Source organism: Pelodiscus sinensis, chromosome 1 (genome assembly GCF_052426305.1).
Source record: "Pelodiscus sinensis isolate ZL-2025 chromosome 1, ASM5242630v1, whole genome shotgun sequence".
NCBI lineage: Eukaryota > Metazoa > Chordata > Testudines > Trionychidae > Pelodiscus > Pelodiscus sinensis.
Window position 1 is genome coordinate 40,164,977 of NC_143052.1, and position 26,822 is coordinate 40,191,798.

The window sequence follows — 26,822 nt, forward strand, 5'->3', positions numbered from 1 at the left end:
TTTGCATCTCGCTGGGCGCCGCCATTTTTAAATGTCTGCTAGTGCGGACTAGGTAGCTCGGACTAGGCTTCCTAGTCCGAACTACCGTTACTCCTTATTTCCTAGTCCGAACTACCTAGTCCGTGCCGCGTGTAGCCGCGCAGCACAGAGTCCGCACTAGCGGACATTTAAAAATGGTGGCGTCCGGCGAGATGCAAATGAAGCCCGGGAAATTCAAATCCTGGGCTTCATTTGCAACTCCGGTTGCCTACATTACCACTCTAGTTTGAACTAGGGTGGTAGTGTAGACGTACCCCAGAGGATTAACACACTTGCCAATACCCAAACCCTCAATGACAGCCTGGCACAACAGAGTCAGCATAACAGCGCATGAGGTTTCCAGCGGAGACATCTGTGAACCACTGTATGATAGCAATCACCAGCTCAGAAGTCCCAGCAAAGGCTAGCAGTGCCCTCCAGCATGCCTGGGGCAGGTCACTACTGCACAAAGCCAAACAGCAGCAAACAACAAAGCCCATGATGGCAGCATCAGCTGGCCTCATACACAGCTCGATAAACTCCCCTCTCCCGCCCAGCACCAATCTGGAAGATCCTGCCCACGGGATTGAGCCCTGCACCTCGTTCCCAGCAGGCGTGTGAGCACCGGCATTTAATAAAGGAGTCGTGCTCCTCCCCTGCTCTGCGCTCTCCTGTCCTGTTGCCATATCCCCCTGCTCTGCCCCGGCCCAGCTCCGCCCTTTAGTTCCCGTGCTGCCGCCTTTCCAATCCTCTGCCTCTGCACCCCTGCCTTGGGCAGCATCCTCGGGCTCTGTGGATCTTCCCTGCGTCACATTCCGCCCGGCAATTCCGGCGCGTGCAGTTACCAGCAGCTGCCTCCAGATGGAGCCTGTTCATCAAGGCAGGCCCGGCCCAGACCCGGCCGCGCGCCGCGCGGGGACCAGCTGGATGGGGCTTCCAGCGGACGCCTCCCGAGTAGCCCAGCTCCCCAGGGAGCTGTGCAATCCGATCCCGAGAGGAAAGCGCAGCTGGAGCTTCCCCCTAGTGCCCGCCACCTCCAGAGCGCATAAGCACCAGGGGAGCGGGAGAGGGCGCGCTGCAAGGAGAGGACTCCCGTGTCTCTCTGCCCCATTAGAGCCAACCCCTCCTCGCTAACGCTGGTGCTGCGGGAACCCCCTGAGCCTCCGGGTCCAGACAAGGGAGCAGCCACTTAAGGCCTCTATCTGCAAACTTTGCTGAGGAACTAGCCGGAGAGCAGCGCTGTTCCGACCGCCCCCGGCGGCCGATTACTTGTTCGGTTGCCTCGCGCGGGCCACGTGCTCCTGGCTGGCCCGCTGATTATTATTTATTGATCACAGCCCCGCCCCGAGGGTTCCCTGGCTTCACAGCTCTTCCCGGGGCTGGCGCGAGCAGCCACGCTCCTCGGGAGCCCATATGTTCCCCCCGCCTCATCACCCTCCCCCCCTCCACCGTAATTGGCTTTGACTGCGAATCAAACCCGATGGAAACACTTGTTTACCTGAACGTGGCGGTCTCGGGCCGCCGCCCTGGGAGAGGGTGTGTGCGGATTAACTGCAGTGTGTGCAAAAGGAGGCGTAAGCTTGTAAGACATGGGAGGCGGGGTCCCCGAGTCTGAGCCTTCATTGCCACAGCCAGGGGGCTTCCCACCAGCGGGCTTGGTTTGTTCCGCATCCCCGCTGTGATTTGCTTGGCGCTCAACTGCGGGGGATTAGCCAGCGAGCTCCTGAGCAGGGAAAGCTCCCTTTGCCCCCGGCCAGCGAGTGCCTGATAAGAGGTGGATTAGGAGGAGAGTTAGACAGACCAATAGCTGCTGCCAGTGGGTGTATTTGTTATTCACATGGAAGAGGCTTCGCGGCGGGCTCTGGGATCGCTGCCTCTTTCAGCACCAAGAGCAGCTACAAGTGCAGCTCCCCGCCAGCCTCGCGCGGCACCATGCGCTGAGATGGGGCGGAGAGCCACGGAGCCAGCTCCTTCCCAGCAGCGCCTTCCGGAGCCAGGGTAAGAATGGGGGCGGGTGACCGCGGGGGCTGCAGCGATTTGTCCCAGTGTTGGATGCATCAAGTTGGCCCGTTCTCGGTGTTTGGTGATTGGATTTACTGCGAGGGGGAGGGGATGCATTGGTGCATCCAGGGTGGCGATTTGGGAGGGGGGAAGGGATGTTCCTTTACTGAGGGTTATTTAAAATGCCAAGAGGGAGCAGCCCAGAGCTCTGCCCTGGCGGGAGAAAGGCAGAGCAGTTGGGCTCTAAGGCTTGAGCTCTAAGCGGTCCCCAAAAGTTTTTTTTTCCCGAGGATTTTTTTTTTTTTTTTGGTGGGGAGGAGACAGTCGGGCTGGCTTTGCTTGGCTGCTCAGCGGTATCCTGCAGCAGCGTTGGAATCGCTCTCCTGGCTACCTGGCCGGGCCTGAGCTCCTGCCCCTTCAGCTGACGCGACTGGGGAAGAGATCTGAGACGCGGAGTGTAGCGAAATTACCTAACGCTCTTTCTGGACGGTAGGTTAGGGCGGCTTTGACTCATCCCCGGGACTCCATCCACTCATCCCCGGGACTCTGTCTCAGCAATACGGATGTGCAACTATTTGTGATCGATTGGAGGCTTAAGGTATTTTTATCGTGGGGGGCGGAAGGACTGATGAAGGGAGGACGGTCAACAAATAAGCATCGGTGTAAGTTTTGCCCTAGTTAATATTTTCTTCTAGGGATAGTATCTGCCACGTTTGTGGGGCTCGAAATACCCTGGGCTTTTGTTGTCAATTTCCTCCTAAAAGCAGCTCCAATTAAACAGCGCGTTAAAAGACAATGAGCAAAGTACCATCATAGCAAGAGCGTTTGCAACCCGGAATTCCAAGACCCCCTCCTTTCCTCATTTAAATGCTTCCTATTATAAATCAGACAGAGGAGCTATTTTCCTTGATAAGCACCTTCCACCTTCTTTGCTTCAGTCTCCGCGCACTAGGCGAATAAAATCGCATTAAGTATTTAACCTATTTATGAGATGCGTAGTAATAAGCCTTGGGGGAGTGCAGGGAGCTATTGCCACAAACTTTGATGATAGCAGGGTGGGGATAGCCAGGGCTGGGACTTGTCGATCAGGGCACCAAAGCGTCCCTTCCTTCCTTCCCTGTATTTTTAAGCAGGCGGATTCTTCCCCGTTCCCAAGTGCTAGGTAATTGGAACACCAGAAAGGAGCCAGGCGCTCTGATTGTGAGAACACCGAGAGCCCTCTTAGCAACACGGAGCCCAGATCCATCTGCTCAGCGAAACAGCTTGAAGCTCCCTCGCAGCTTGTTGGAAGCTAGTGAAAATCTAGACTAGAATCCCACAAGATGCTGCTTGGCTGACACGTGCCGGCTTGTGTCAATGAAACGGAGCGGGGTTTACCAGCCACCACGCTGCGCAAGATCCCTCTGCGAGCCAGCACAAATTATTTCAACTCGGTTCCAAGGGTTTGGTGGGAAGAGGGCAGTACTCGGTTGGGAGTTGGGGGGGCGGGGGGAGGGAATCCCTCTGCTTCCTTGATGGTTTCTCACAATACGCAACCCAAAAATAAGGGTGTTAATAGAGAGGAATCTGCACCTCTCCAAAGTAATCTCACCTCTGCTCGGGAAGTGCTAATTCTCCCACTGGATGATGAGTCTTTTCACAGCGTTGGGCATGTGTTTCCTGTGAGTCGGAAGTGTTTGCAAGGGTCGCGTGGATAACACATTAACCCCCCTCACACGCGCACACAGATCAAAGTCGATTACGGATCCGAATTGCATGCAGACCCAGCACGGCATTGCCACTTGCCGCTGGAAAGCTTCTGACCTTTGGGACTGGGGATTCATTAAAAGCATATTTGTTTTTCCTCAATAAAAACCTCTCTCATTAAAAGTGACCACTTAATTTAAGGAGAAAAGGAAATCGCCTGGAGCGGCGCATAGAAGCTAATGATCATACATAACCAAATGGCAGAAAGTTTATTTCGCTTTAGATTTTTTTAAAATTAACGGTCATGAACAAAAGGAGCATTGGGTTCTAATGTGAGCGTCAGCATAACTACGTTGCGCAGTACTATTTAGGTTAAGGAACATTGGTGGGTAGTAAAATAATTCAAAGAGCACAGCTGCTAATGGTAATGTGAAAGATGTCTGGAGTAGCGGGGCTAGCTTAACGTGGTGGTTTTAATAGAATTCCCCAATAACAAGCACATTGGCATGCGAGGTGTGAGGATGCAGGGCTAAAAATGGCTTAGTTAAATAAAAGTAGAGAACAATAGAGGGCTCCCTGGTATGAAGGTGCATACCTTAGATAATGGTTGCTTGTGTGTGTAGTTTAGCAGGAAAAATTAGTGAAAAGCAGGTTTTCCTGTTTCACTGATAAAATTATTACTGGACCTTTTCACCATGCAGGAGAGGACCTTTCCAGGTAGAACAAGTCTAAAAGATCTACTTAATGTTAAGCATTTTGATGCACTGAGATGAGAGAGGCTACAGAAGTACAGAGCATCTTTATTAATATAAAGCCAGCCAGGAAAGACTAGAGAAAGGGAAAATCTGCCACAAAGGAAGCAAATGAGTAAGATGACTGTTTCTCCTGAGATCCTGTATGTGAAAGTTAAAGCTGCTGATAGGCAGCTTTGACAGTGCATTGGTACTTATACAGCCAGTAACCCAAAATGACAATGACCTTGGAAGTATTAGGCTGGTAATCTTTCGATTAGGATGACATTTTTGAGTAGTTATGACAGTGTAGTACGCACAGCTTTTTCCTTTTAATATTAACTTTCCTGTGCCACCTAATTTTTGAAAAGATCTAAAGGTAAATAATTAACTGTACTGAACAATAGGAGCACAGAGTTCTAATATTGTCATTTGCATACCTACCTTGCACAGGACTATTTAGATTAAGGAAGATTGGTTAGTAGTAAAATAGCACTGCTGCTAATGATGATTAGCCATTTCAAAGCCAATGCTATTCTGCACATACATTTGTGTTTCCCACTATCCTTGTTAGGGTGGTACCAGGTCCTGGATGAAGCATGGAATCTTGCTTTAGACTATAACTACAGTCTAGATTGGAACTCTGGATTGGAAATCTGTCTAGATTGACCTGGAAAATCTTTCTGCTTTTCTTCAGCTATTAGACCAGGGGTGAACAATCAAGTCTGAAAGATGTGAATATGGCTAGAGTTTTAGTTGCAAGACAAGTCAAGGATAGACCGAAATGGTTCATATGATTTGCCTTTGAAAGGTTTATCTACTAGCTTTGGGCTTTTATTAGGCCTACACTTGGAGAGGATTTTTTTGTCTTTCAAGGATAGCTGGTATAAGAGATGGAAATTCACAGGGTAGGATGTGAAGGCAGAAGCTCTGGCAATCCTTGACGTTACCTTGACAAGAGTCTGAATAGACTGATCTGAGATTTTCTTCCCAGGCTGTACAATGAAGAAATGGTTCATGTGGACTGGATGCTGATGGTGACTTGCCTTGTTTTTATTTTGTAAAGGGTTCTCTAAGTAGGAAAAAGTGATAGAATCCTTACTCTCAAAATCGAAGTAAATGGGACTACGTCTATAAATAAGGGGTACTCCTTAGGGATGCTGGAACAATTTGTAGGGGCTGGGGCTGAGAGCCATTGAACCAAACTATCAACTCTGTATATGATGGAAACCACTTCAAGCCAGGGGCTGCAGCAGCACCCATGTTCCAACACCAGTATTCTTTCAAGTTAGGGTTTTCAGAGTTGGGGTCTAAGACTTCCACAGTCTGTTTACATTGTTAAAAGGAATCCATCTGCTTCTATATGACATTCAAATTTTTGTGTTCAACTGGCAATACTTTACATGATATATATAATCCTCTTCACATATTTTCTCATCACTGAATATAGTACAGAACAGAGGAAAATATTTCCCAGGAAAATACAAATGTTAGCATGAAATCTAGCAAGATGATAATCTTAACTAAAAATATCTTATTTTCCTTATCTAAAGCGGAAAGTCCAAAATATCCACAACATCTTCTTTGCAAAATTTTGAAATGGAAGGTTTTACATTTTCACTTCATGAAACCAAATCAATTTTTCAATAAGCTGAACAATTTATTGGGTTACCATTTAAAAAAAAAAAAAAAAGAAAAGTTTGAGCAAAAATAGTACCTTTTTTCAAAAACATTCTTTTTTAAAAAAAGTGTGATATTTAAATTTTATTCTGTGATCAAGCTTTCTGTTAAGCTATGCACAATTCCATATGATCTAATGAAAACCCCAGCAATTTTTCAAAATATCATGAAAAAATGAAATCGGGGAAATGTTCAATGGCCTCAAACATAATTGCCAATATTTTTAATAGAAAAAATTGTGCTCTCTTCACAACAATCCAGTAAAGAGTCCTGTTTGTTAAACTGCCAAACAGGCCATTGAGAGAGAGGTTGTTGAAACTGGAGGAAACATATTTCCCAGTTTAAGCAAAGAGCACCACTTAAAATCACAGCATGTGTGTGCATATGTGATTTTTAAAGAACATTTGTGGGAGGATCTCTTCAAGATATTGATAGCATCTGACACCACTGTAAATTAAGGGTCACTCAGTAGTTTTGTTATCAAAATAAACCCATTGCCTACCCCATTTAATTATAATTTAATCTTATTTAGAATTCTTTAATACAAAGAACTCCAGTATGAAGACTGACTCCTGTAGTAACAATGAGTTTGTGATCAGAATAATGAATAGTTCCTATTACATAGGTGCATACACATGCACACTGTCATTGCAGTATTCATGAGATCTTAGTACAACATTGAACTCCAACATGTACCGAGCCTGTAAATCTTCTCTAACTATGCTTTGCCAAACAATAGTAATAATCTTAAAGATGTGGGTGATTGTTGATTAAAGTACTTTCAGAAGCTAAACATTATCCTTGTTTCATTATAAAAGCTTCTGCATCCCCCTCTGACCTAAACCCACCCATTCATGAATGTAAATGATAATCAATGGAAATGTGTACTGTAAACTTTGCTTTATAAAGGATTTAAATTGTTACTGCCAGATGCAATTTTAAAGGAATTAACAGTAAGCAGCCTGTGTGATCTTTTATGTTGACTTGAAGTAAAGCTCGGGGATGCACTTCTTCTTGACTCTGCATGGTCCAAGCTGAGGGGGTGTGTACATTTTTCTGAAGTTATTTCTCATGGAGCACTGACTACCACTATAGAAACCTGGTAAATTTGGGAACACATTTGGATTAATCCAGGTTTATGGTCAGTCAGATTTTTTTTTTAATGGAAACTCAACTTGAAACAGTTGTCCTGAAAGATAGCACAGTGGTTAAATGAAAAATAGACCAAGAATTCATTGATAAAAATGAAATTAGATTGAACTTTCTACTTAGCTACACAGACTTACAACAACATATTTGCACAATGAATCAATATAGCCAATGTGATGTTATCAAACATTTAGGCAGTATAATAAAAGTTTTGATTTCTTAGAAGACAAAAATATGACTAAATTTATTAAAAATTAAAATGAATGCTTTATAAACAATTTCCCTTCTGTTTCATAGTATGTTATGACCATTAACTTGATGAAACAAATGCTTTTTGAAAAATGCATGATGACCAATAATCAAGTATTTACTAATCTTACAAAATACTTATGAGATTTCTTTAAACTTCCAATCATTCTAAACTTATCCTAGACAAGCTTCAGGTTCACTTGTAGAGGTCAACCCACTGTGTTTGAGTTACTACTGTACATGTTCATTATGATAGATGCCTATTTTCCAAGCTTCAATTCCTTCTAAAGTGGTGCTAGTATGTGTTGTCTATAGACTTAGCTGCTCATAATGAACACGAGATCAGTAGGACTATGTCTACATCGCAGCGTTCTTTCAGAATAACTGACGTTATTTCAAAATAAAGAGCATGTCTACACTACAAGCCATTATTCGGAAATAATGTTGGAATGGAGGACTCCTTACTCCGACACCTGTAACCCTCATTTTACGAGGAGTAAGGGAAGTCAAAGAAAGAGTGTTTTTCCTTTGACTTCTTGCTGTGTAGACAGTGCCTAAAGTTGAATTAAGCTACTTTGACTTCAGCTATGCAATTGATGTAGCTGAAGTTGCTATCTTAGTTTGACTTTTGGCTTGCTATGTAGATGTGCCCTAAAGAAGTATCTCTGGATTACTTTAAATGTAGATAAGCTTTTGTCACTGGATGGTAAAGACAGTGGCGGATATAGGGCAGGGCTAGCAGAGCGGCTGCCCTGGGCCCCATGCTTCAATAGGCCCCGCAAAACTCTCATCTGCCCCGGGTAAAGATGTTCAGTTTTGATTGGTTAATGGTGCTTTTGTTCTCATCAATATATTTTGGGTCAGATTCTGCTCAGTTATGCTGACATAAATCAGGATCAGCTCAGCAGAAGACAGTGGGGTTAATGTAGATTTGTACTTGGGTAATTGAGAGCATACTCTGTCCACTGTTTTTAAAGTTAGAAGTAAAATGGGCTAAAACTACACATTTATATTGTGTATATTTACACAGAGGACTATGAGATTGCGTCAGTCAGCACAGATTTTTTCTATTTAGATTCAATCCCCACCGAAGTTCAAACGAAATATTCAGAAGCAGTGAAAGTCTTGTGCTTTATACACTCTGGCACTTCAGTATTCCCAACAGCAGTGCTTTTCTTCACAGCTCTGTATGGTTCAATTTCAAGTCTTTGTTTTGTTACCTGATCACAGTGAGATACTTCTGCATAGATGACACTCCATAACAAATCTTTTTCACATGTCTTCAAACACCCATTAATTTATAATTCTTATGTGGCTTCTGTGATTTGAGTAAAATTTGTTTTGAGAAAATTGGGGAATAAAAACATATTTCATGAAAGACGATCAGTTAAAAATATGGAATCACATGTTGAATTATAATATTATAGTAGGTCATATTAAGACAAAGGGGGGGTTAATTCTTCCCCTCCCCCAATATGATATCTTTGGTACTTGTAACAGAATGTACTTTTTAAAATATGGGTGCAAGTTAGGTAACATAAAATGTCTAAAACCTTGATTGTTAATTTAACAAAGTTAGTTATTGGTGCTTAGATACCAAGATGATAGGTGCCTTTGAAATATTTAAGATAATTTCACTCAAATTATTTAAGATAATTTCACTCAAATTTTTAGATACAGGGTGAAATGGTAGCCTCATTCAAATCAATGGGAATTTTTCCATTGATGATCTTGAAATAAAGATTTCACTCTGATTTTGCACTGTAGAACCACAACCTCAAAACAGACGCCTTGTTAAAATTGGGCCTCAGATAAAATATAACTGAAAATGTATACCTTATCAGGTAAAATACATTGTGAAACTTTTGCTCAAACTATTTTTCCCATTAAATGAATATAGAGTTTGAAATTATTGTTTATGGAGCACTATAGATATACACGGAACAGAAGAGAATGTGAGTTGTGCTGGAGAAGTAACACAGTTACTATCAAGTACTTCAAAAACTCAAATGTGTGTTTAACTTTATGCACATTAGAAGTCCCACTGAAGTCAAGACACTAAGTGTAAATCTTTGAGGGCAAAAGTCTTGGACTGCAATAGGATGAATGGGTCCTGTACAATAGATTATGAGATTTAATAGATTGCAGAACAAAACCCAAAATGGTATGTACCATTTTGTATGCATAAATGTTTCTTGCAGTGCAATCGTAAATAAAAATTACTGATCAAACTCTGAGCACCAAACTAGATTTTGCTACCTCAGTGTTGCTTCCGCTTTGCTGGTATCATCAATCTCTCCGCTTTCAGTACAGTGCAGCCAGGTGTTCAAATTCACAGAGGGCCAAAAATTAGTCTCCAACAGAATGTGGAAAGTAAAACCTAGGGCAATGTAACTTGTATTCCAAACTAAATGTATTGTTGACAAGTGCAAAACTGCTGAACTAAATGGTATTTTTCACTGATTTTTTTTCAGGAGTACCTTAGTCACAGGGCACAATACAAGGACATGAATCATCGACTTCCTCCCAGCATCAGAACTACAGATATTAATTAATGAACATCAATCTACAATAGCTGAAAACACCACACAGCGAAACAAATTAACCCGTGGTACTGATGGACATTTTTTGTAAAATATATTTTAAGAACTTTTGTTGATATCTATTTTCTACTTGTGGCACAATTCTATATTGTTACTTACTGGGCACTGATGGTAGCTTTCAGAAGGTGCTGCTTCAAATGTTCCACATCCTCTTTTAGAAAGAAGGAACTTTGGGTCTTGGATAACAACGACATCTTCAGGAAAAATGGTATACGGAAGAAAGCGACTTGCCTCCTGCCATTGTTTCTTCCTATTAACAGCCAAATTCTACTGGATTCTCACTATGATGCAAAGAACTCATGGCCAGGAATATGCCCACTCTATTCGACTGGATGGGGACATCATCTTGGGAGGACTCTTCCCTGTCCATGCAAAAGGGGATAGAGGCGTGCCTTGTGGGGAGCTGAAGAAAGAGAAGGGGATTCACAGATTAGAGGCAATGCTATATGCAATAGATCAGATCAATAAGGATCCTGATCTTCTTGCCAATATCACGTTAGGTGTCCGGATCCTAGATACTTGTTCCAGGGACACTTATGCATTGGAGCAGTCCTTAACGTTTGTTCAAGCTTTGATAGAGAAAGATGGCTCAGACGTGAAATGTGCTAATGGAGACCCACCTATTTTCACTAAGCCAGACAAGATATCAGGTGTAATAGGTGCTGCTGCAAGTTCTGTATCCATCATGGTTGCTAATATATTAAGACTTTTTAAGGTAGGTAAAGTTTTCTACTTTTCATTTAAATACCAACTATCATGAAAATAAGCATTTATGAAAATAGAAATACCACAGTCCTAGTAAAAGGCCAAAACCAGAAGTTCTTGCTTAGCTCTCTCAAACAAAAACATTGAGCAGTGATGGAAGGTGCTATTCTTTGAGGTGCTGGATGTCTTTTGTGAAGTGTTGAGCATCCTCAGTTCTCTCTTAGCTATGCTAGGCATTGTGAGGTCTCAGCATCTTGCAGGAATCACATCAGTCCTGTGAGACTTCACCCGAACTTTGTACTTGTTAACATCCTGGCTGGCCTACTGTATAGTCCAGGAGACAGATTACATGTTTAGTACAACTGATTTCTAGAGTGAAAGAGAATATTCATGTGTAGGTTGCCTGGGATTTGGCTCCAGGTTGTCAATATTTCCTTTGTAACTTGGCATTTTCAAGTGTTTAGAACTTTATCCTGAAATTTCATCTCAGGGAAACTGCAGAATTTTCCCTTCTAAGAAAACAATGCGTTACACCCATATATGATGTTAGGAGCTAGGAACATTATTAAATATGACCTTTAAAAAAGAAACAATCTCTTCTGTTCTGGCAAGTAACTAGACTCTAAATCAGGATAATCATGCTAGATATTTTCATACCCAAATAATGCTTTTTAAAAAGTTTTATAAATTGGCTATCAGTTCTATTTTTATCATGGGATAAGAGAGCTGAAAGGTATAACAGGAAATCCCTGGGATACTCTTATAGTCTGTTTTGTATTACATATGTACCTGCTCCAATGTGGGACAAATGGATCCTCATCTAGGAAGGGTGTTGATCAAAAAGGGGACAAGTGTAGCATATTGCCAAGGCAGTTTGGAACACTGTGCAAGAAGCACTTCTCACCTTGAGCTGTGGTGTAGTTAGTTTAAATGTTGCATATCCAAATCTGCTGACATATATTGGTTTAAAATAAAGGTCTTCATTAAAACACAAGCAGCTGCAGTCAAGAATGTAAAAGATATACTTGGCACGTACACTTGAGTACTTTAGTTTAACATAGTTTGTTTCACAACTATGTCCACATCCTCATGTCATGCTATTTAAAGTGATATTGTACAGTTTATTAAACTCCACAGTGATAAAAATTCTCTTGACATGTACATGTTGATATAAAAATGAGGTATTCACTATAGTCTGACTCATAATAGCACTGGAAGTGATTAATGTCAATCAAATTTCAGTCCTTAATGGGACTTAAGCATATGCTTAAAGTTAATAGCTATCCAGTCACTTACATGATTAAGCATGTACTGGAGTGCCTTGGGGAATTGAGGACTGTGCCTTTTAGCTTCAATGAGAGAGACTACATGCCAGTGCTAATGTGGTGCCTTCTCACATGAAGTCTGTTTCATCAACTTGTGAAATTTCAGTCATGGATGGATATAATGGGTCTAATTTTTGTTTAACTGGTTGCAAACACTATGCTGTCCAGATCCCTCCTTTAACTCCCTTGATTTAAATAGAATTATACTGTACCATGGATGAATTTGACCCAGAATGTCTGAAAATATAACGGGCTATACATTATTCATGAAAAATGAGCCTGCTTCTGTGGCTTTCAAAGCATTTGGGTCAGGCCCAACATGCAAACAAAGAACATATCTTCACCTAATGGGATATGATGGCCTTTGTAGAAATATTTTCAATTTGGTCTTAGTGAAAAAGGAGGTTAAACATAAAAATAACTTTAAAGTTATACTTGGGCCAGATTCACTTGTGTTATGTATGTATGTGCAAAGTGGTTGTAAAATGCTGCCATGCTGATGTGGTACCAATTTGCACTGACACTGCATATGTATAAATGATTACACAAAGTTGCAAGACAATGGACCGTAAGGCCTATGATGTGTTAAGGTGACAAGTGCACCCAAAATATTACAGGTAGTACTTTGTCAAACTGATGATGATCGAAAAATAAAGACTGTTGGATTGAGGCGAGAATGGCATATTGGTCATACATATTAATTTTTATTTTTGGTCATTGCTAAATTGGTCTTTTTCTGTATTTAACTTTACATTCTTCACTACTAGGTCTGACCCACTTTCATAGTTCCAAGACAGTCAAATGAAAGATTTAAATATAAATCCATTTGTAGGAGGACCAAGTAATTTCTCCAAACGGGAAAACATATTTGTAATAAACTAGTGACTAGGTCTAGTCAAATCAAATGTAGCACCTACTCCTGTGAACTCTTATCCTCTTCCATTGATTTCACAAGGTGATGTTCTTTCCATTCAGACTAGTTACAGTTTTGGCATCTTTCTTCAGTCCAAGAGTTGTGTTGACAAACCAGCTCTGTCTTCACTGTGTTTTATTAAGTTCTAGAGTAGAAACAGTTGAAAGGTGAGCCTACCACATCTACATTGTCAATTTGGATGGATGACTTCTAATCAATAAATTCAGTTGGAGCTTATTGGGCAGCTAACATTTAATTTTAAATGCTGCTTGATTGTAAATAGGTAATGGTAAATTGTGCACTAGATGCTCTCAGTACTGGCTGTAGTTTGTCAGACACTGTTACTGTCTCCTTGCCTGTTAATATTCATTCTGATTCTTTCTATTAAAAGGTCTCATGTCATTTCCTTAAGACTTGTTATCCATTGAAACCCATGATAAATCCATTGAGTTCACTGGGGAAGGAACAGGCACTTGCCTATTATCAAGACTATTGCCCTCAAATGTCTATATTGAAGCAATAGAGCCCTGGAGCCAGTGGACCTGGGACTGTGTGGCTGTGCTGCAAGTCTTTATCACAGCACAGACATACCACAGTGTCACAGGCAGTGGACTATACAATTGCAGCATAGACATTCAGGCTCTGGCTGGAGCCCACTCCATATTAAGTATCTTACCCAGACCTGACTAAGAGCCCTAAAGAGCTTGAAAGCTTATGTCTCTTACCAACAGAAGTTGGTCCAATAAAATATTTTTACCTCATCCACCTTGTCTCTCTAATATCTGTGGACCAACAGGGGGACAACAACTTGATTGTAACAGTTTTGAAACTATCCTCTGCCTAGTTATATATTTTTGGTGCATGTCTGACTGCTTGAAAAAAACCGTAAAAAGAATGGAAGGAATTTGAGGAAAACGTAGTGACTAGCTAGCAAGTGAGAAATCAGTATGGGGGTGGATGGCTGTATGTGCCTATATAATACAAAGCCCCACATAGTGGGACTGTCTCTAAGTTTGGGACATCTGGTCACACTCAGGTGAGCCACAGACTTGCTAGGCCCCTGGGTAAGGTGTGTGTGGGGGGCCTCCGGCAGCAGGAATGTGGCTGGGGCAGTCTTTCCCATGCATCATTTGGAGCATGCTGCTCAGGGCTCCAGTGACAATTTTAAAGGGCCTGAGGCTCCAGGCAACACCTCTGGCACAATAGTGGCAGTTGGGAACCCTGGGCTCATTTGAATCACTGGGCCGCAGGACAGTTGTCCCTCCCCCCACATCAATAGGGATGGTCACCCTAGTAGAACTTGATTGATTGTTGTCCTGGGGTACTCTCAAGCTGGCATAGAAGTATGTTTTAAATCATTTTAAGGGGGATTTCTTTCTGTCCTTTCTTCTGGATTTATACTTCAGCGGCCAATGCACTGGAGACTTAAGTCTGTGCTCATGGGCAGTTAGTGAAGCCTCCACTCGGGAAGGCAGTAGCTTCTACCCCAGCCCCTGCCCCCTTCTCACTATCTCCCGCCTTTCTTCCCTGCACATCCTGTGTCCCTGCTCACTGCATGCTTGTCCCTTTCCAGCCAAATCCCTGAATCCAAGCAAATTATTTTTGGAAAAAACTCTCCACTTTTCTGCAATTTTTCTCAACAAAATGAAGCATGTTCTGTACCACATGCCAGATATGCAGAAGGTACCTAATTAATAGAACTAAATTTGGGAATAGGAAATATTAGTCACAGGTTTATTAGATACCCTCATAGCTGATGTGCAGGCAGCTTGCAAATGCCCCTAAACTCCTTTTATTGATCCTGGGGAACACAGACTGGAAAGCACCAGTTGAAGCTAATTGAGAAGTCTGTGTCCTTTCTTTACACAATCAAACAAAGTGTCATAGTAATAGAGATGTAACTGTGTTAATCTGGTTTTGCTGAAACAAAAGACAGGACACTGCAGCACTTTAAAGACTAACAGGATGGTTTATTAGGTGATGAGCTTTCGTGGGCTAGACCCACTTCCTCAGATCAAATTGCTGAAGAAAATTGGCATGACCATATATACCAAAGGGATTAAAAAAAAAGCAAACATGCACATATGTGTTGCAGCAGTAGCAGGGAGAACCCATGTGACTATAATTTGAGCCTTGTGTCTGTCCCATGCAGAGTCAAGGGCAGGCTGCTGAGGAGGCTCCCTGCTTCTCGGCCTTCCCAGCCACCCTGGCACTTGCCTGAACAATACTAACAGCATTCCACAGCACCCGCATATGATAATTGGAGGCAGAAAGAGGAGGGGCAGGGCGAGGCCAGGCCAGCACAGCTCAGGTCAGCTTTGAGTAGGCTGTGCCTTGTTTTGCCCTCAGCACAGGCATGGGTGTCTGGAATGTTAGTCAAAGGTTGATCTTAGGCCAGGTTCTATGAAAGCATGAGACTTGTACCAGTGAACTTATCTGCTAGCTGTGAAAGTCAAGGTATGCAAAACATGCATGCGATTTTAAATGTACAGTGATAGCAGTCTTCTGTTCTTATGAGTTATGCCTAGCTGAATCCCTGTCTTTACTGGTCATAATCACTAGTTGCTGAATGGATCTCTTTTTAATTGATGCCCTTTTGGAAGTTGTTAACCTATTAAATAATGCATAACTCTGAAATAATGGTCACTTCAATGCCTTTCTTAACATAGTCACCTAGATTCCCACTTTCACTCTTTACTATAAGACAGTATAGCAGACTTAAGGCTTGTAAGACATGCATTAGCTGGGAATTGAGAACAGCAAGAAGGAAAGAAGCCTATGAATTGACTCAGATGCCAGTAATTTGTCTTCTGAAGCCATGACAGCTAACTCCTGATTTCCATTATGCAATAAGATTGCAAATACCGTTCCGCTGCAGTCTTAATCAATATAGCATCACATGGTACCCCTCTGGGGAAAGCTCTTATTTACCCATTTAATTGATGTAACACAGTTGCTGGTGAAAGGATGAGACATCTCTCTTTCGTTTAATTACAGATCCTGCACAAGTGCCCTTAATATACAAATTACATAGAATGCTTTTTAATGTTTGCATGTTGGACAGGACTCAAAAGGTCTAATTCTGCAAACTTTACATGAGTAGCTCTATTGAAATGAATGTCAACTTGCTTGATGAAAAGCTTCAGGACCAGACCCTACTTCACAGCTATTTCAGGAAATATTCCTAGTGATTTTATGCAAGCAGGCAGAACAGAAAAATGATTAGTATTTAACATTTCTACAACTCCATAGGGGCTAGATCCTCAGCTGCTAAAACTCAGTTTAGCTCCAGAATTGCGGTTAAAGCCCATAGTCCTTGTCCCAAGAAGTTTGTGTTCTAGATAAGAAATTAGTTCTCACTAGACGTTGGTGCATATGAGGCTAGGTGCTTAGCTGATGAAGTTTCTATAGCTTGATTAAAGTCAGTGATAACCACCATGCAAATCTGCGTGAATGCTATTTTCAAGATACATGTTATTCACTCATTCCATAGAACCATAGAGCTGGAAAAGACCTCAGAAGGTCATCAAGTCCAGCCCCCTGCTTTAGGTAGGACCAATCCCAACTAAATCAACCCAGCCAAGTCTTTGTCAAGCCGAGACTTAAACATTGCTATGGATGGAAACTCCACTACTTCCCTAGGTAATCCATTCTAGTGCTTCACCACTCTCCTAGTGAAATAGTTTTTCCTAATATCCAACCTGGACCTCTCTCACCACCACTTGAGACCATTGCTCTTTGTTCTGCAGACTAAACAGACCCAACTCCCTCAGCCTCTCCTCATAGGTCATATGCTCCAGACCCCTAATCATTTTGGTTGCCCTCCGCTGGACCCTCTCCAATGCGTCCACATCCTTTTTGTAGTGGGGGGCCCAGAACTGGACACAATACTCCAGATGTGGTGTCACCAGAGCCGAATAAAGGGGAATAATGACATCTCTGGTTCTGCTGGCAATGCTCCTCTTAATGCAACCTAATATGCCATTAGCCTTCTTGGCTACAAGGGCACACTGTTGACTCATATCCAGCTTCTGATCAACTATTCTTGTAAGCCGCCTTGACTATTTTAAATAGAAAGTTGGGGTAAAATATTTAAATAAATAAAATAAAAATATAACCCCCCAGGTCCTTTCCTGCAGAACTACTACTTAGCTGGTTGGTCCCCAGCCTGTAACAATACTTGGGATTCTTCCATCCCAAGTGCAGGACTCTGCACTTGTCCTTGTTGAACCTCATCAGATTTCTTGTGGCCCAATCCTCCAATTTGTCTGTCACTCTGGATCCTATCTCTGCCCTCAAGTGTATTTACCTCTCCCCCCAGCTTAGTGTCATCCAACCTTAACCATTCTATTTAACACCTTGAACCAGCAGTCTGTAGTCCAGTATTACTTTAATGGAGTTACTAAATGCAAGAATTGCAGACTTTGCTCGATCTACATGTGGATCTTAGAAATGGGAATCTGTGATGAAATTATGGGCCGTATATTAGATAATCCAAGTGTGTGTGTGTATAGATAAATGTCATCTACCATATATATAATAGTTTAAAAAGTTTCTAAACAGTAGCTGGGTTTTTATGCTATTGTTGCTTAATTTACCAAAATATTCATGAACATAAAACACATGGATTGACAACCCTAATTGATAATTTGGTTGGTAACATAAACTGATTGATATTCAGAGGATCCTTATGTCTGAATTTCAAGAAGCATGAAAATTGGAGGCCAAAGAGAGAGACCTTGATCCTTGCCATTCTCCTAACAAATTGACGAAGTTACAGTTCTGATTTTTATGTTTCCACCAACACCATATGGGGGTATTTCTCTCCCCTCTCCCCACCAGCTGTTCATTCTAAAGACTAGGTTTTAAACCCTATCTGTTGCAATGAGGTTGCTTGTTGGTACACTCTATACTAATCAATGTGCTTGGTGCAAACTCTGTTAATATGTGAAGCACATCTTACATTTCGAGGCATGTTTTTGAACCCAAGGAGACATTCTTGTGATGACAGCTAGATAGGGTATGTCTACTCCAGCTGAGTTTTATACCTCCAGCTCAAAGTGTAGGTTTACCCATAGAATCCAAGGCCAGAAAGGAGCACTAATTGAGAATGACCTTGTATACATCATGGAACAAAGAACTCCCCCAGTAGTAATGGAGAATCCATCATGGGCCTGGCAAACTGTTCCAGCAGTTAACTATCTGCACTGTTACAATCTTTTGCCATTTATTACCAGATTGGATCTGTCTAGCTTCAACTTCCAACTGTTGCATGCCTGACTTTAATAACAATATGAGATGTCAAAAATAACAGGCTTAGATGGATTTATTGATCAAAGATTGATATAGCACTATGCAGGTCACAGGAATACTTTCCCACCTTCTTTGAATGGTGAAAGGATGATATTCTGCTCTTTCCCTTTGTTGCTGGTGGAATTTTCTCAGTGTTCAGTCTCAAGCTAACTTTCCAAACCTCTTTTCTTTGATAGAGTGTGAGACAAATTCTTTTTGGAGGGAAAAATCACTTTTCCTTAGTATGTACTGTTTTCAATTATTGTGTACCCAATTGCCAATGGATTTTCTTTTATTATAGCTTAGCTTGTGATTGATAGGCTAAAGGGATTTCCAATTATATTTTTATTCAAAACACCTGTTGTGATATTATAGCCTCACATTTTTCAATGGATCATTATTTCATAAATTGCATAAAACATCTGTAGTAACAAATATCCCTTATCAATTACAAATACCCTCTTAATAATGACCTTGTCTTGTATACTGTAATATATTTTTGTAGGATCCCTTCATTAGTTTTGTGGGGTTCCTTCCCTTGTCTAGATTCTCACAAATTTAAAGATATAGGAAATATTTAAGTAAAACCCATTACTTAATTTCATGCATTCCTGAGCATTTTCACATCATAAATTCAGTTTAAAGACTAAACTTTTCAGCTTCAGAAATTCAGGGGAATAAATTTATAGACAGACAACATAAAAAGAATGTTAGACTATAAAAGAATTCTAAGGGTTGAACATACAGAAATCATAAAAGGTTAATATTTATTAACATAACCTTTTGGTTTTATTATATGTTCACCTGCTAGATTAAAGCCTATTATCAAATATTTTTCCACATGTAGGTACTTATAGAATATGATCAAGTCATCCCATTACCTTCTCTTTGTTATGCTAAATAGATTGTGCTTCTTGGGTCTATCCCTGTAAGGCACGTTTTCTAATCCTTTTGTCATTCTCTTAGCTCTTCTCGGAACTCCATCCAATATATCATCTGGTTTCTTAGCCTAGGGTTAATTATCTATTTATTCCTTTGCAATTCCTGAAAGTGGCTGGGAATTTCACAGTACAAATAAGACATTAGGTGAGAGTCTAAACTGTACCTCTGAGAGGTACAACACAGAAATCTCATCCCAGGGGGAGGTTGCTCTAAAATGGCTTTAATCCCCCTTTACGCTCTCTGGACCGTAGTCTGCTCTGGCTCTTTTACTGAATATAAAATCTCTGGACTGGTGAAGATCTTACCCCTGGCTCCTGTTCCAAAGACCTTGCCATCTAATTTTGGACATGATGTGACAAAGGAAGATAGCCAACATTAAAGAGAATTTTTAGGTTTGGTAGGGAGTGGAAGGGTAGATTATAACAATATGATGGCCTGACTCCTGAGTGAAGGCTAGGGTACAGCATGCATTTATTTTTTATTCTAAGGTTTAGGGTTTCTTGTTGAAAGGGAAGATCTTTTTACTGTCTAGAGGTATAAGGAAGGCACTTCTAACAACATCCCCTATATTCCAACAGATAAAAGTGTGGGTTCTGCATCTTGGTTGAGTAGCTGCAGAATTCTGATGTGCAGTGTCTAGGTGTCAACTCAAATTTATATTGGAAGAAAATAAATTTGCACACATTAGAACATAAGACTGGCCATACTGGGTCAGACCAGAGATCTGTCTACCCCAATATCCTGTCTGCCAACAGTGGCCAATGCCACATGCCCCAGAGGGAGTGAACACAACAGGTAATCATGTGATCCCTTGCCTGTCATCCATTTCCAGACAAACAGAGGCTAAAGATACCATTCCTACCCATCCTGGGTAATAGCCATTGATGTACCTAACCTCCATGAATTTATCTAGCTCTTTTTTGAACCCTGTTGAAGTCCTAGTCTTCACAACATCCTTTGGCAAGGAGTTCCACAGGTTGACTATACGCTGAGTGAAGAAAAACTTCCTTTTGTTTGCTTTAAACCTGCTAACTATTAATTTCATTTGGTGACCACCTAGTTCTCATATTATGGGAATAAGTAAATAACTTTTCCTTTTTCACTTTTTCCATACCAGTCATGATTGTATAGACCACTATCATATCCCCCCTTAGCCTCCTCTTTTTTAAGCTGAAAAGTCCAAGTTTTCATATGAGATCTGTTTCAAACCCCTAATCATTTTTGTTATCCTTCTCTGAACCTTTTCAAATGCCAATATATCTTTTTTGAGATGAGGTGATCACATCTGTACCCAGTATTCAAGATGTGGGCATACCATAGTTTTATATGGAGGCAGATTTAATCAGACAGAAGTAGGGAGATGGAAAAGGTGAGGGTAGAGCATGTACCAAGGACGGAATCCCTCCTGCCACCTATAGCTGCTGAGTAGGGAAAGATGTTGGACTTTCCATCTGACTGCTGTCTAGAATCCTGCAGAATAGCTCCATCTCCCTTATCAATCTCTGCTGGTCGGTATTGGAAACGCTTGAAACGCCATCTCATTCTTACTGCTGTAAACAAGAAAGAACTTTTGGTTCCTTTTCCCACTACCAGACTTTTCTGGCTGTTGTAAAGACAGAGAATGTTCAATACCCCCTTTCTAGAGCCTCTGTTTGGCCGAGAGGTGCTCTGTCACTCCATCTCTGTGCAAGCTGTGGGGAATATTTAGAACATCACCAGTCTCAAAGAATATCTGTGTGGCTGTTTGCATGTGTTACTTGCACGCAATGGGTCAAATCCTACGCCTGGTTTCCATCATAGTAAGGAGTTTGATAGCTCAACATGACAGGATAAACTCATGCTGGGGATGGACGCAATGGGGAAAGGAGACAATTGCTCTGGAAAATAGCAAAAATAAGCCACTCAACTAGTTTTTCCTACATGGATCCCAGTGCAGGTATTCCCCAGTGAAGCTACCACTAAAGCTCCTGCAGCCTTAGAATAACTATTTTGCAGCTTCCCATAGGTAGTGACTGAAAACAGGACATGAGATGAGCCCAGGGTCTCTCCATTGTTCTGATGGGTCAGAGGTTCCCCTGGTTAATGGGAGGTGATACCTTTGAGTCCATTGTTTGTTCCAGGACAAACTCTCCATTTCTCAGCTGTCTGCCATGGAGGTTTTTGTGCAGTCTGTAAAGATCACTTAGTGTCTGCCTCTCTCCTGGGCGGACTGCCAGCTAACCAGGGGGACTCTGCTTTTGTTGGACCATCTGGAGGAAACAGCTCTTGCTCAATGCCTCTCCTGACTTTGCCTCTCTAAGAGCTTGGCTGCATGTACAGTAGTCAGACTGGGCTGAATCCTGGCCTCTTTGGAAGCATCATGTGAGGACAGCCCAGCCTGACTACCATATATGCAGCCAAGCTATTCCCAATCTCCCCCATGGTACTCTGTCACTTTCAGACATGTCCTAGTCAGTGTCACTGTGGAAGCAGCCCAGGGGCAATGGTTTGCATGTGAATCAAGAAGGGTGAACAGTATACTTGGAGAACTGAAGTGTTAGGCTTTCTGTTGTGGTTTTTTTTTTTGCCAAGATATAACTTTAAAGTATTTTTATTTAAACAATGGAATCCTTACTTACTCTGGTCAAATTTTCCTTGTTAGCCTAGTCCAACCTCATTGACTTTGGCTGCTGCTTCTTGAAACAGGAGAATTTATACTTACTTTATGCTTGTTTACCTTATGTATAATATAATATACACACACATCTATATCTATAAAATGTAGGTGATCCTCCAAAGCTTCTGTTTTGGTTTTACATCTAATTGTCCAGAAAATTCTGGGGATTTATTTTGTAAATAAACAGGAAGCTTGAAATTGTAGTTCTTCAAGCATGTTCCGACAATTTTTTTGCCTTGTGTTGTTTCGCATGAATACCCTCAGCTGTCAGTATGCTGCTCATACTGTGACATTGATAAAGACATGCATGATATGTGAGTGTGTGTGTATTTAAAGGACTCATGTGTGACTTTTTACCATTTGTCTGCACTGGGCACATAGCTGCAATGGGAACAATAATCAGGGCAGTTTCTCAATCCCTCACAGATCTCTTGGCCAGCATCCCAATGAACAATTGGAAGTGGTTGTCACTGAACTAAATGGAGCACTGGAACTGCACCTGTGTAAAGCCCTGCTCAATATTGCCCCCATGTCAATATGGTGTCTATATCTTGATGTTCTGTGTGTATGTTCTCCATGAAAAGTTGGTTTGAATAAAACAGATTCACTTGGATGGCAATTTGTATTATGTGAGTCCTCATCCTGAATCCACGAGTATGTCTACACTTGCCCCCTAGTTCGAACTAGGGATGCAAATGTAGGTGACCGAAATTGCTAATGAAGCGGAGATTTAAATATCCTGCACTTCATTAGCATAATCTTGCCCACGCGCTATTCTGATCGCCAGCTGATTCGAACCAGGAAGTGCGCTCCGGGCTGCGTTAGTTCAAATCAAACCCCTTGGTTCAAACTAATGTTACTCCTCAAAAAATGAGGTTCAATGTATTTTCAGTTTCTGAAAATATTTAATTATAAAGGGAAACTATTACCAGCACTTCTCATTTATTTTTACTGTATTTTCACTACCTTTTTACAAGGTCATATTTATTTAGTGCCTGAACATCCTGCCTATTATTGGTTAGAACATGCCATTGAAAACCATGTGATTGTTTCCCACTTGTTTTTGACAGTTCTGCTGCTATTAGATAAAACAACTTTTCTATCTCTTTATGTTTGCATGATAATAGATACCTGGATTACCTTAAAACACTATGATTCAACTATAATTATGCTGTCAGTCACAGGTGCTGGCTTCTAATTCTCTCTGGGCTACTCCACCGCCACTTCAGCCCTAGGACTCTCCACCACTCCACTCCTTCTTCTAAGCACCCATCTCTCCCTGACCCTGCTCCACTCTTTTCGTGCCTCGTCCCTACCTATTTTCTCTGCTCTCCAAAACATGCCCTATCCCTGCTCCTCTCCATCTCCCAACGCCTCCTGTATCTTATGGAACAGCTGTTCTGCAGTGCTCAAGGTATTGTGAGGGAGTGGGAAGAGTTGACTGGTGGGGGCTGCCAGCAGGTGGTAGTTGAGGGATGCGGGGAGGGAAGAGAGCTTGCCTGCTTGTGGATACTAAACACTTGCTAATTTTTCTAGGGCACCCACTGAGATGGTGCCTATGCTGTCAGTGACAAGTTTAAGTGCCATGGCAAAGGCCAGGTCTGCAGTATGGATAACTGAAGTGTAAAGCAAATATTTTACAACTACTAATAATAATGAAACAGTTTGGAAATATTTTAACTGCAGCTAGAGGAAATAATGGATTTCCAGATTCCAGTGACTAGCATCAATTTTAATTTGTGCTAAGATGCTTCAGGCAAGGGAGTGAGCAATCAAGCTGATACACTGAATATTTTACATTATATTAGTAATTTAAATATGCTCCCTATGTTCAAATGTTTTTTTATCCATAGCTGTCAGGGCTGTTCCCCACTCTGGCACTCTGAGTGCAGAAGGTAGGGGCCCACAAGAGAGCTTAAATACCTTGCCGTTGTAGGCTTCTGCTTAAAAAAGCTCCCCAAGGTTACAGATTCCCATCAAGTGAATTAAAAAAAACTCTGAAAACCAGGAAGAAACACTTTAACTTCTTCCCAAGGGGTACCATAAGCTCTTTTGCCATAAGAGAACTTGAAAAAAGAAATAAACACAGAAAACAAAGGCTGTGTCTAGACTACATCTCTTTTCTCAAAAAAGGGATGTAAATTAGACACTTCGAAATTGCAAGTGAAGCCAGGATTTAAATTTCCTGCACTTCATTTGCATAATGGCGGCCACGTTTTTATTCAAAACGGGGCTTTTCAATAGAAAAACGGCAGCTAGACTGGGATCTTTCGACAATAAAACCCTTTTTCAAAAGATCCTGTACATGAAATTTAAATCCTGGCTTCATTTGCAATTTCGAAGTGTCTAATTTACATCCCTTTTTTGAGAAAAGGGATGTAGTCTAGACACAGCCAAACTGTGTATCTGATAGCTGACCTCTCAGGCTGGGCAGGCACATGTCTCCTGTTACCTTCCAGGACACAAGAACCAAATCTTTGCTTTAAAAAGATGATTTTTATTAATAAGACAAAAAGATATGCTTGATAAAACATACTTGGTTGCTAGGTGTTACAGAGCAACTAAGAAAAGAACAGATCAAAACACAAAGAAACACAGTCTCTTTGGGCTGCAGTTTAGATATGGTGAATGGGGGAGGGAAGCACATTGGTTAAACTTCTCTGTGTGAAACCCAACAGCAAAATAAAGAAAAATACCCTGATTGTGACTAAACATACATTTCGTTATCTACTCACCATCCTACTGATCTGTACTTGAAGGCCCAGTCTTTTCCCTGATCCAATATTTCTTGTAGGCATGGTAATTCTGTTTGATTACTTCATTTTGCTTTCTCCATCTCTGAACTTAGAACTCCCACAAAGAGAGCAGGCAGGCATATTACCTCAATTCAAATTTCAGCACTGTATCCCATTGGTTCTCCTGACACCCCTTTGCTACCTGAGTTTAACCCCTTCGTCACCGAGTGCTGGCCAGCACTCCTCTTATCCATCACAATAGCTGAAGGTAGTAATGAGTAGTGCTGAGACACAAAGCCTAGCTATGTCTACACTCGCGGCTTCTTGCGCGAGTAGTATGCAAATGAGGCTAAGCGTGGAATATCGCTAAGCCTCATTGTCATACCTAATGAGCCACCATTTTTTTCAGAAGAGGCTCTTGCACATGAAGGAGCGTCTACACTGCCCCTTCTTGCACAAGAAAATCCCTCTTGCGCAATGCCGTTCTTCCTGAAAAGTAATAGGTGTAACGGCATTGTGCAAGAGGGTTTTTCTTGCGCAAGAAGGGGCAGTGTAGATGCTCCTTCTTGTGAAAGAGCCTCTTCTGAAAAAAATGGCTCATTAGGTATGCAAATGAGGCTCAGCTATATTCCAAGCTTAGCCTCATTTGCATATTACGCACAAGAAGCCGCGAGTGTAGACATAACCCAAAGTTCCTGACTGTTAGGCTCTATTCCAAGGACTGCCACTGATTCTTGGGGCAAATTACTAAACTTCTTTCTTTCTTAATTTCTATTACAGATAATAGTATAGAAAGGTCTGGGATGCTTCATTAATTTTTGTAACATGGTTTTGTTGTTATTGCAGATGAACTTTAAACTGTTCGGTTTTTAAATCATTTCATGACCTTTGCATCTGTGCCCCTGGCTTTCTGCATGGGCTAAGTCAGGTAGTTGCTGGCAGGGACCAGGGAAGCTAGGGGGTAGCTGTCAGGACTCAGTTAAGATGGCCCAGAGAAAAGTAGCTAGTTGCAGCCACATGCTATGTCCCTTTTACTTAGACGGTTCCATGGCTGAGACCCAGAATAGTGGGTGGGCCTGGATCCCCTCATCACTAACAGCCATCGGGAAAGTGGCTGTGCCTGAGAGAAGGACATTTGGACAGGCCTATACGTGGATCTGTTATCCTCCTGGAAGTGGACTGAACTGAGACTCACAAAGAGGGAGTCAAGGAACAAGAGGGCAGGCAAAGACTCTCCGAGGAGGCAGCCCTGTGTGGGATGCTGCTCAGCTCCAGAGCAGGAACCATGGCCCACAGACCATGTGGTCAGATTGCGGATCAGCGCTTGAGGAGTACTAAAGAGACATTGCCAACAGAGGGGTACCATGATGGGCTCAGTTTGACTGTTAAAGGATTGAGCCCAGAAAAGGATACTGACATGCTGGACAGTATACTACAGGATGGGTTTGTTTTAATTTTCTTGCATTTGGACTGTGGGTGCCTTGTCTGGAGTCACCAAAGAGCAGCTGACAAGTGCAGTGTCCAACAAGGGGCATAGTGAGCCGAGAAAAGTGCAGGCATGCACACAGTTGACCGGGGGTGCTCATGAGAGGTGAGTGTCACACCATCATTTACCCCTTCAAAGCTGACTTTTTCCCCCTGAGAGCCTGTCCATGATAACATAAATACATAGATACAGGACAATTCATTGAATTATTTCCCTAGGTACTTATATTTGTTTTAACAGTGCAAATAAATGCTAGTTGCACAAAGAGTTTTAAAAACAAGGCCCAAAGGCTAAGAGTCCACTAAGGGCCAACTTCTAAACTGGAACAGAAATCCCCTGGTGGAAGCTTTTTAAGAGACATTGTCAATAGAATACACATTTTCTCAAGATAGAAGTCTCCTGCTGCTATATAAAAGTGAGGTGAAGCCAAGACATTTATTTTCAAAGGAGACATTGATCCTGTGACAGTGTTTTAGTGCAATGATTTTATTTTTATTAGCCCAAATGATAGATATAGATGAAGTCTTATTTTTCTGAAGAATGTCTGCTGTAATAGAGTGACAGTTATACAATATTATTACTGACCTCCCGGTTTCTGGCAATCATTGGAAAACAAGCCTACTGTGTACTACAGCCAACTAGTAAAATAAC

At 41.8% G+C, this 26,822-nt stretch overlaps 1 protein-coding gene across 3 annotated transcripts in view; it reads left to right on the top strand.

Moving 5' to 3' along the window:
- The first annotated feature begins 902 nt into the window (after window positions 1–902).
- GRM8 (glutamate metabotropic receptor 8) overlaps window positions 903–26,822 on the top strand; it is a 507,705-nt gene continuing 481,785 nt past the window's right edge. Inside the window, exons 1-3 of one of the 3 annotated variants that reach the window (XM_014573390.4) lie at window positions 903–2,016; window positions 2,513–2,617; window positions 9,989–10,832. In XM_014573390.4, the coding sequence (XP_014428876.1) occupies window positions 10,323–10,832 (510 nt within the window). In that variant the 5' untranslated portion in view covers window positions 903–2,016; window positions 2,513–2,617; window positions 9,989–10,322. The remainder of the gene's footprint in view (window positions 2,017–2,512; window positions 2,618–9,988; window positions 10,833–26,822) is intronic. The other 2 variants (XM_075928359.2, XM_014573388.4) reach the window with 2 other exon arrangements.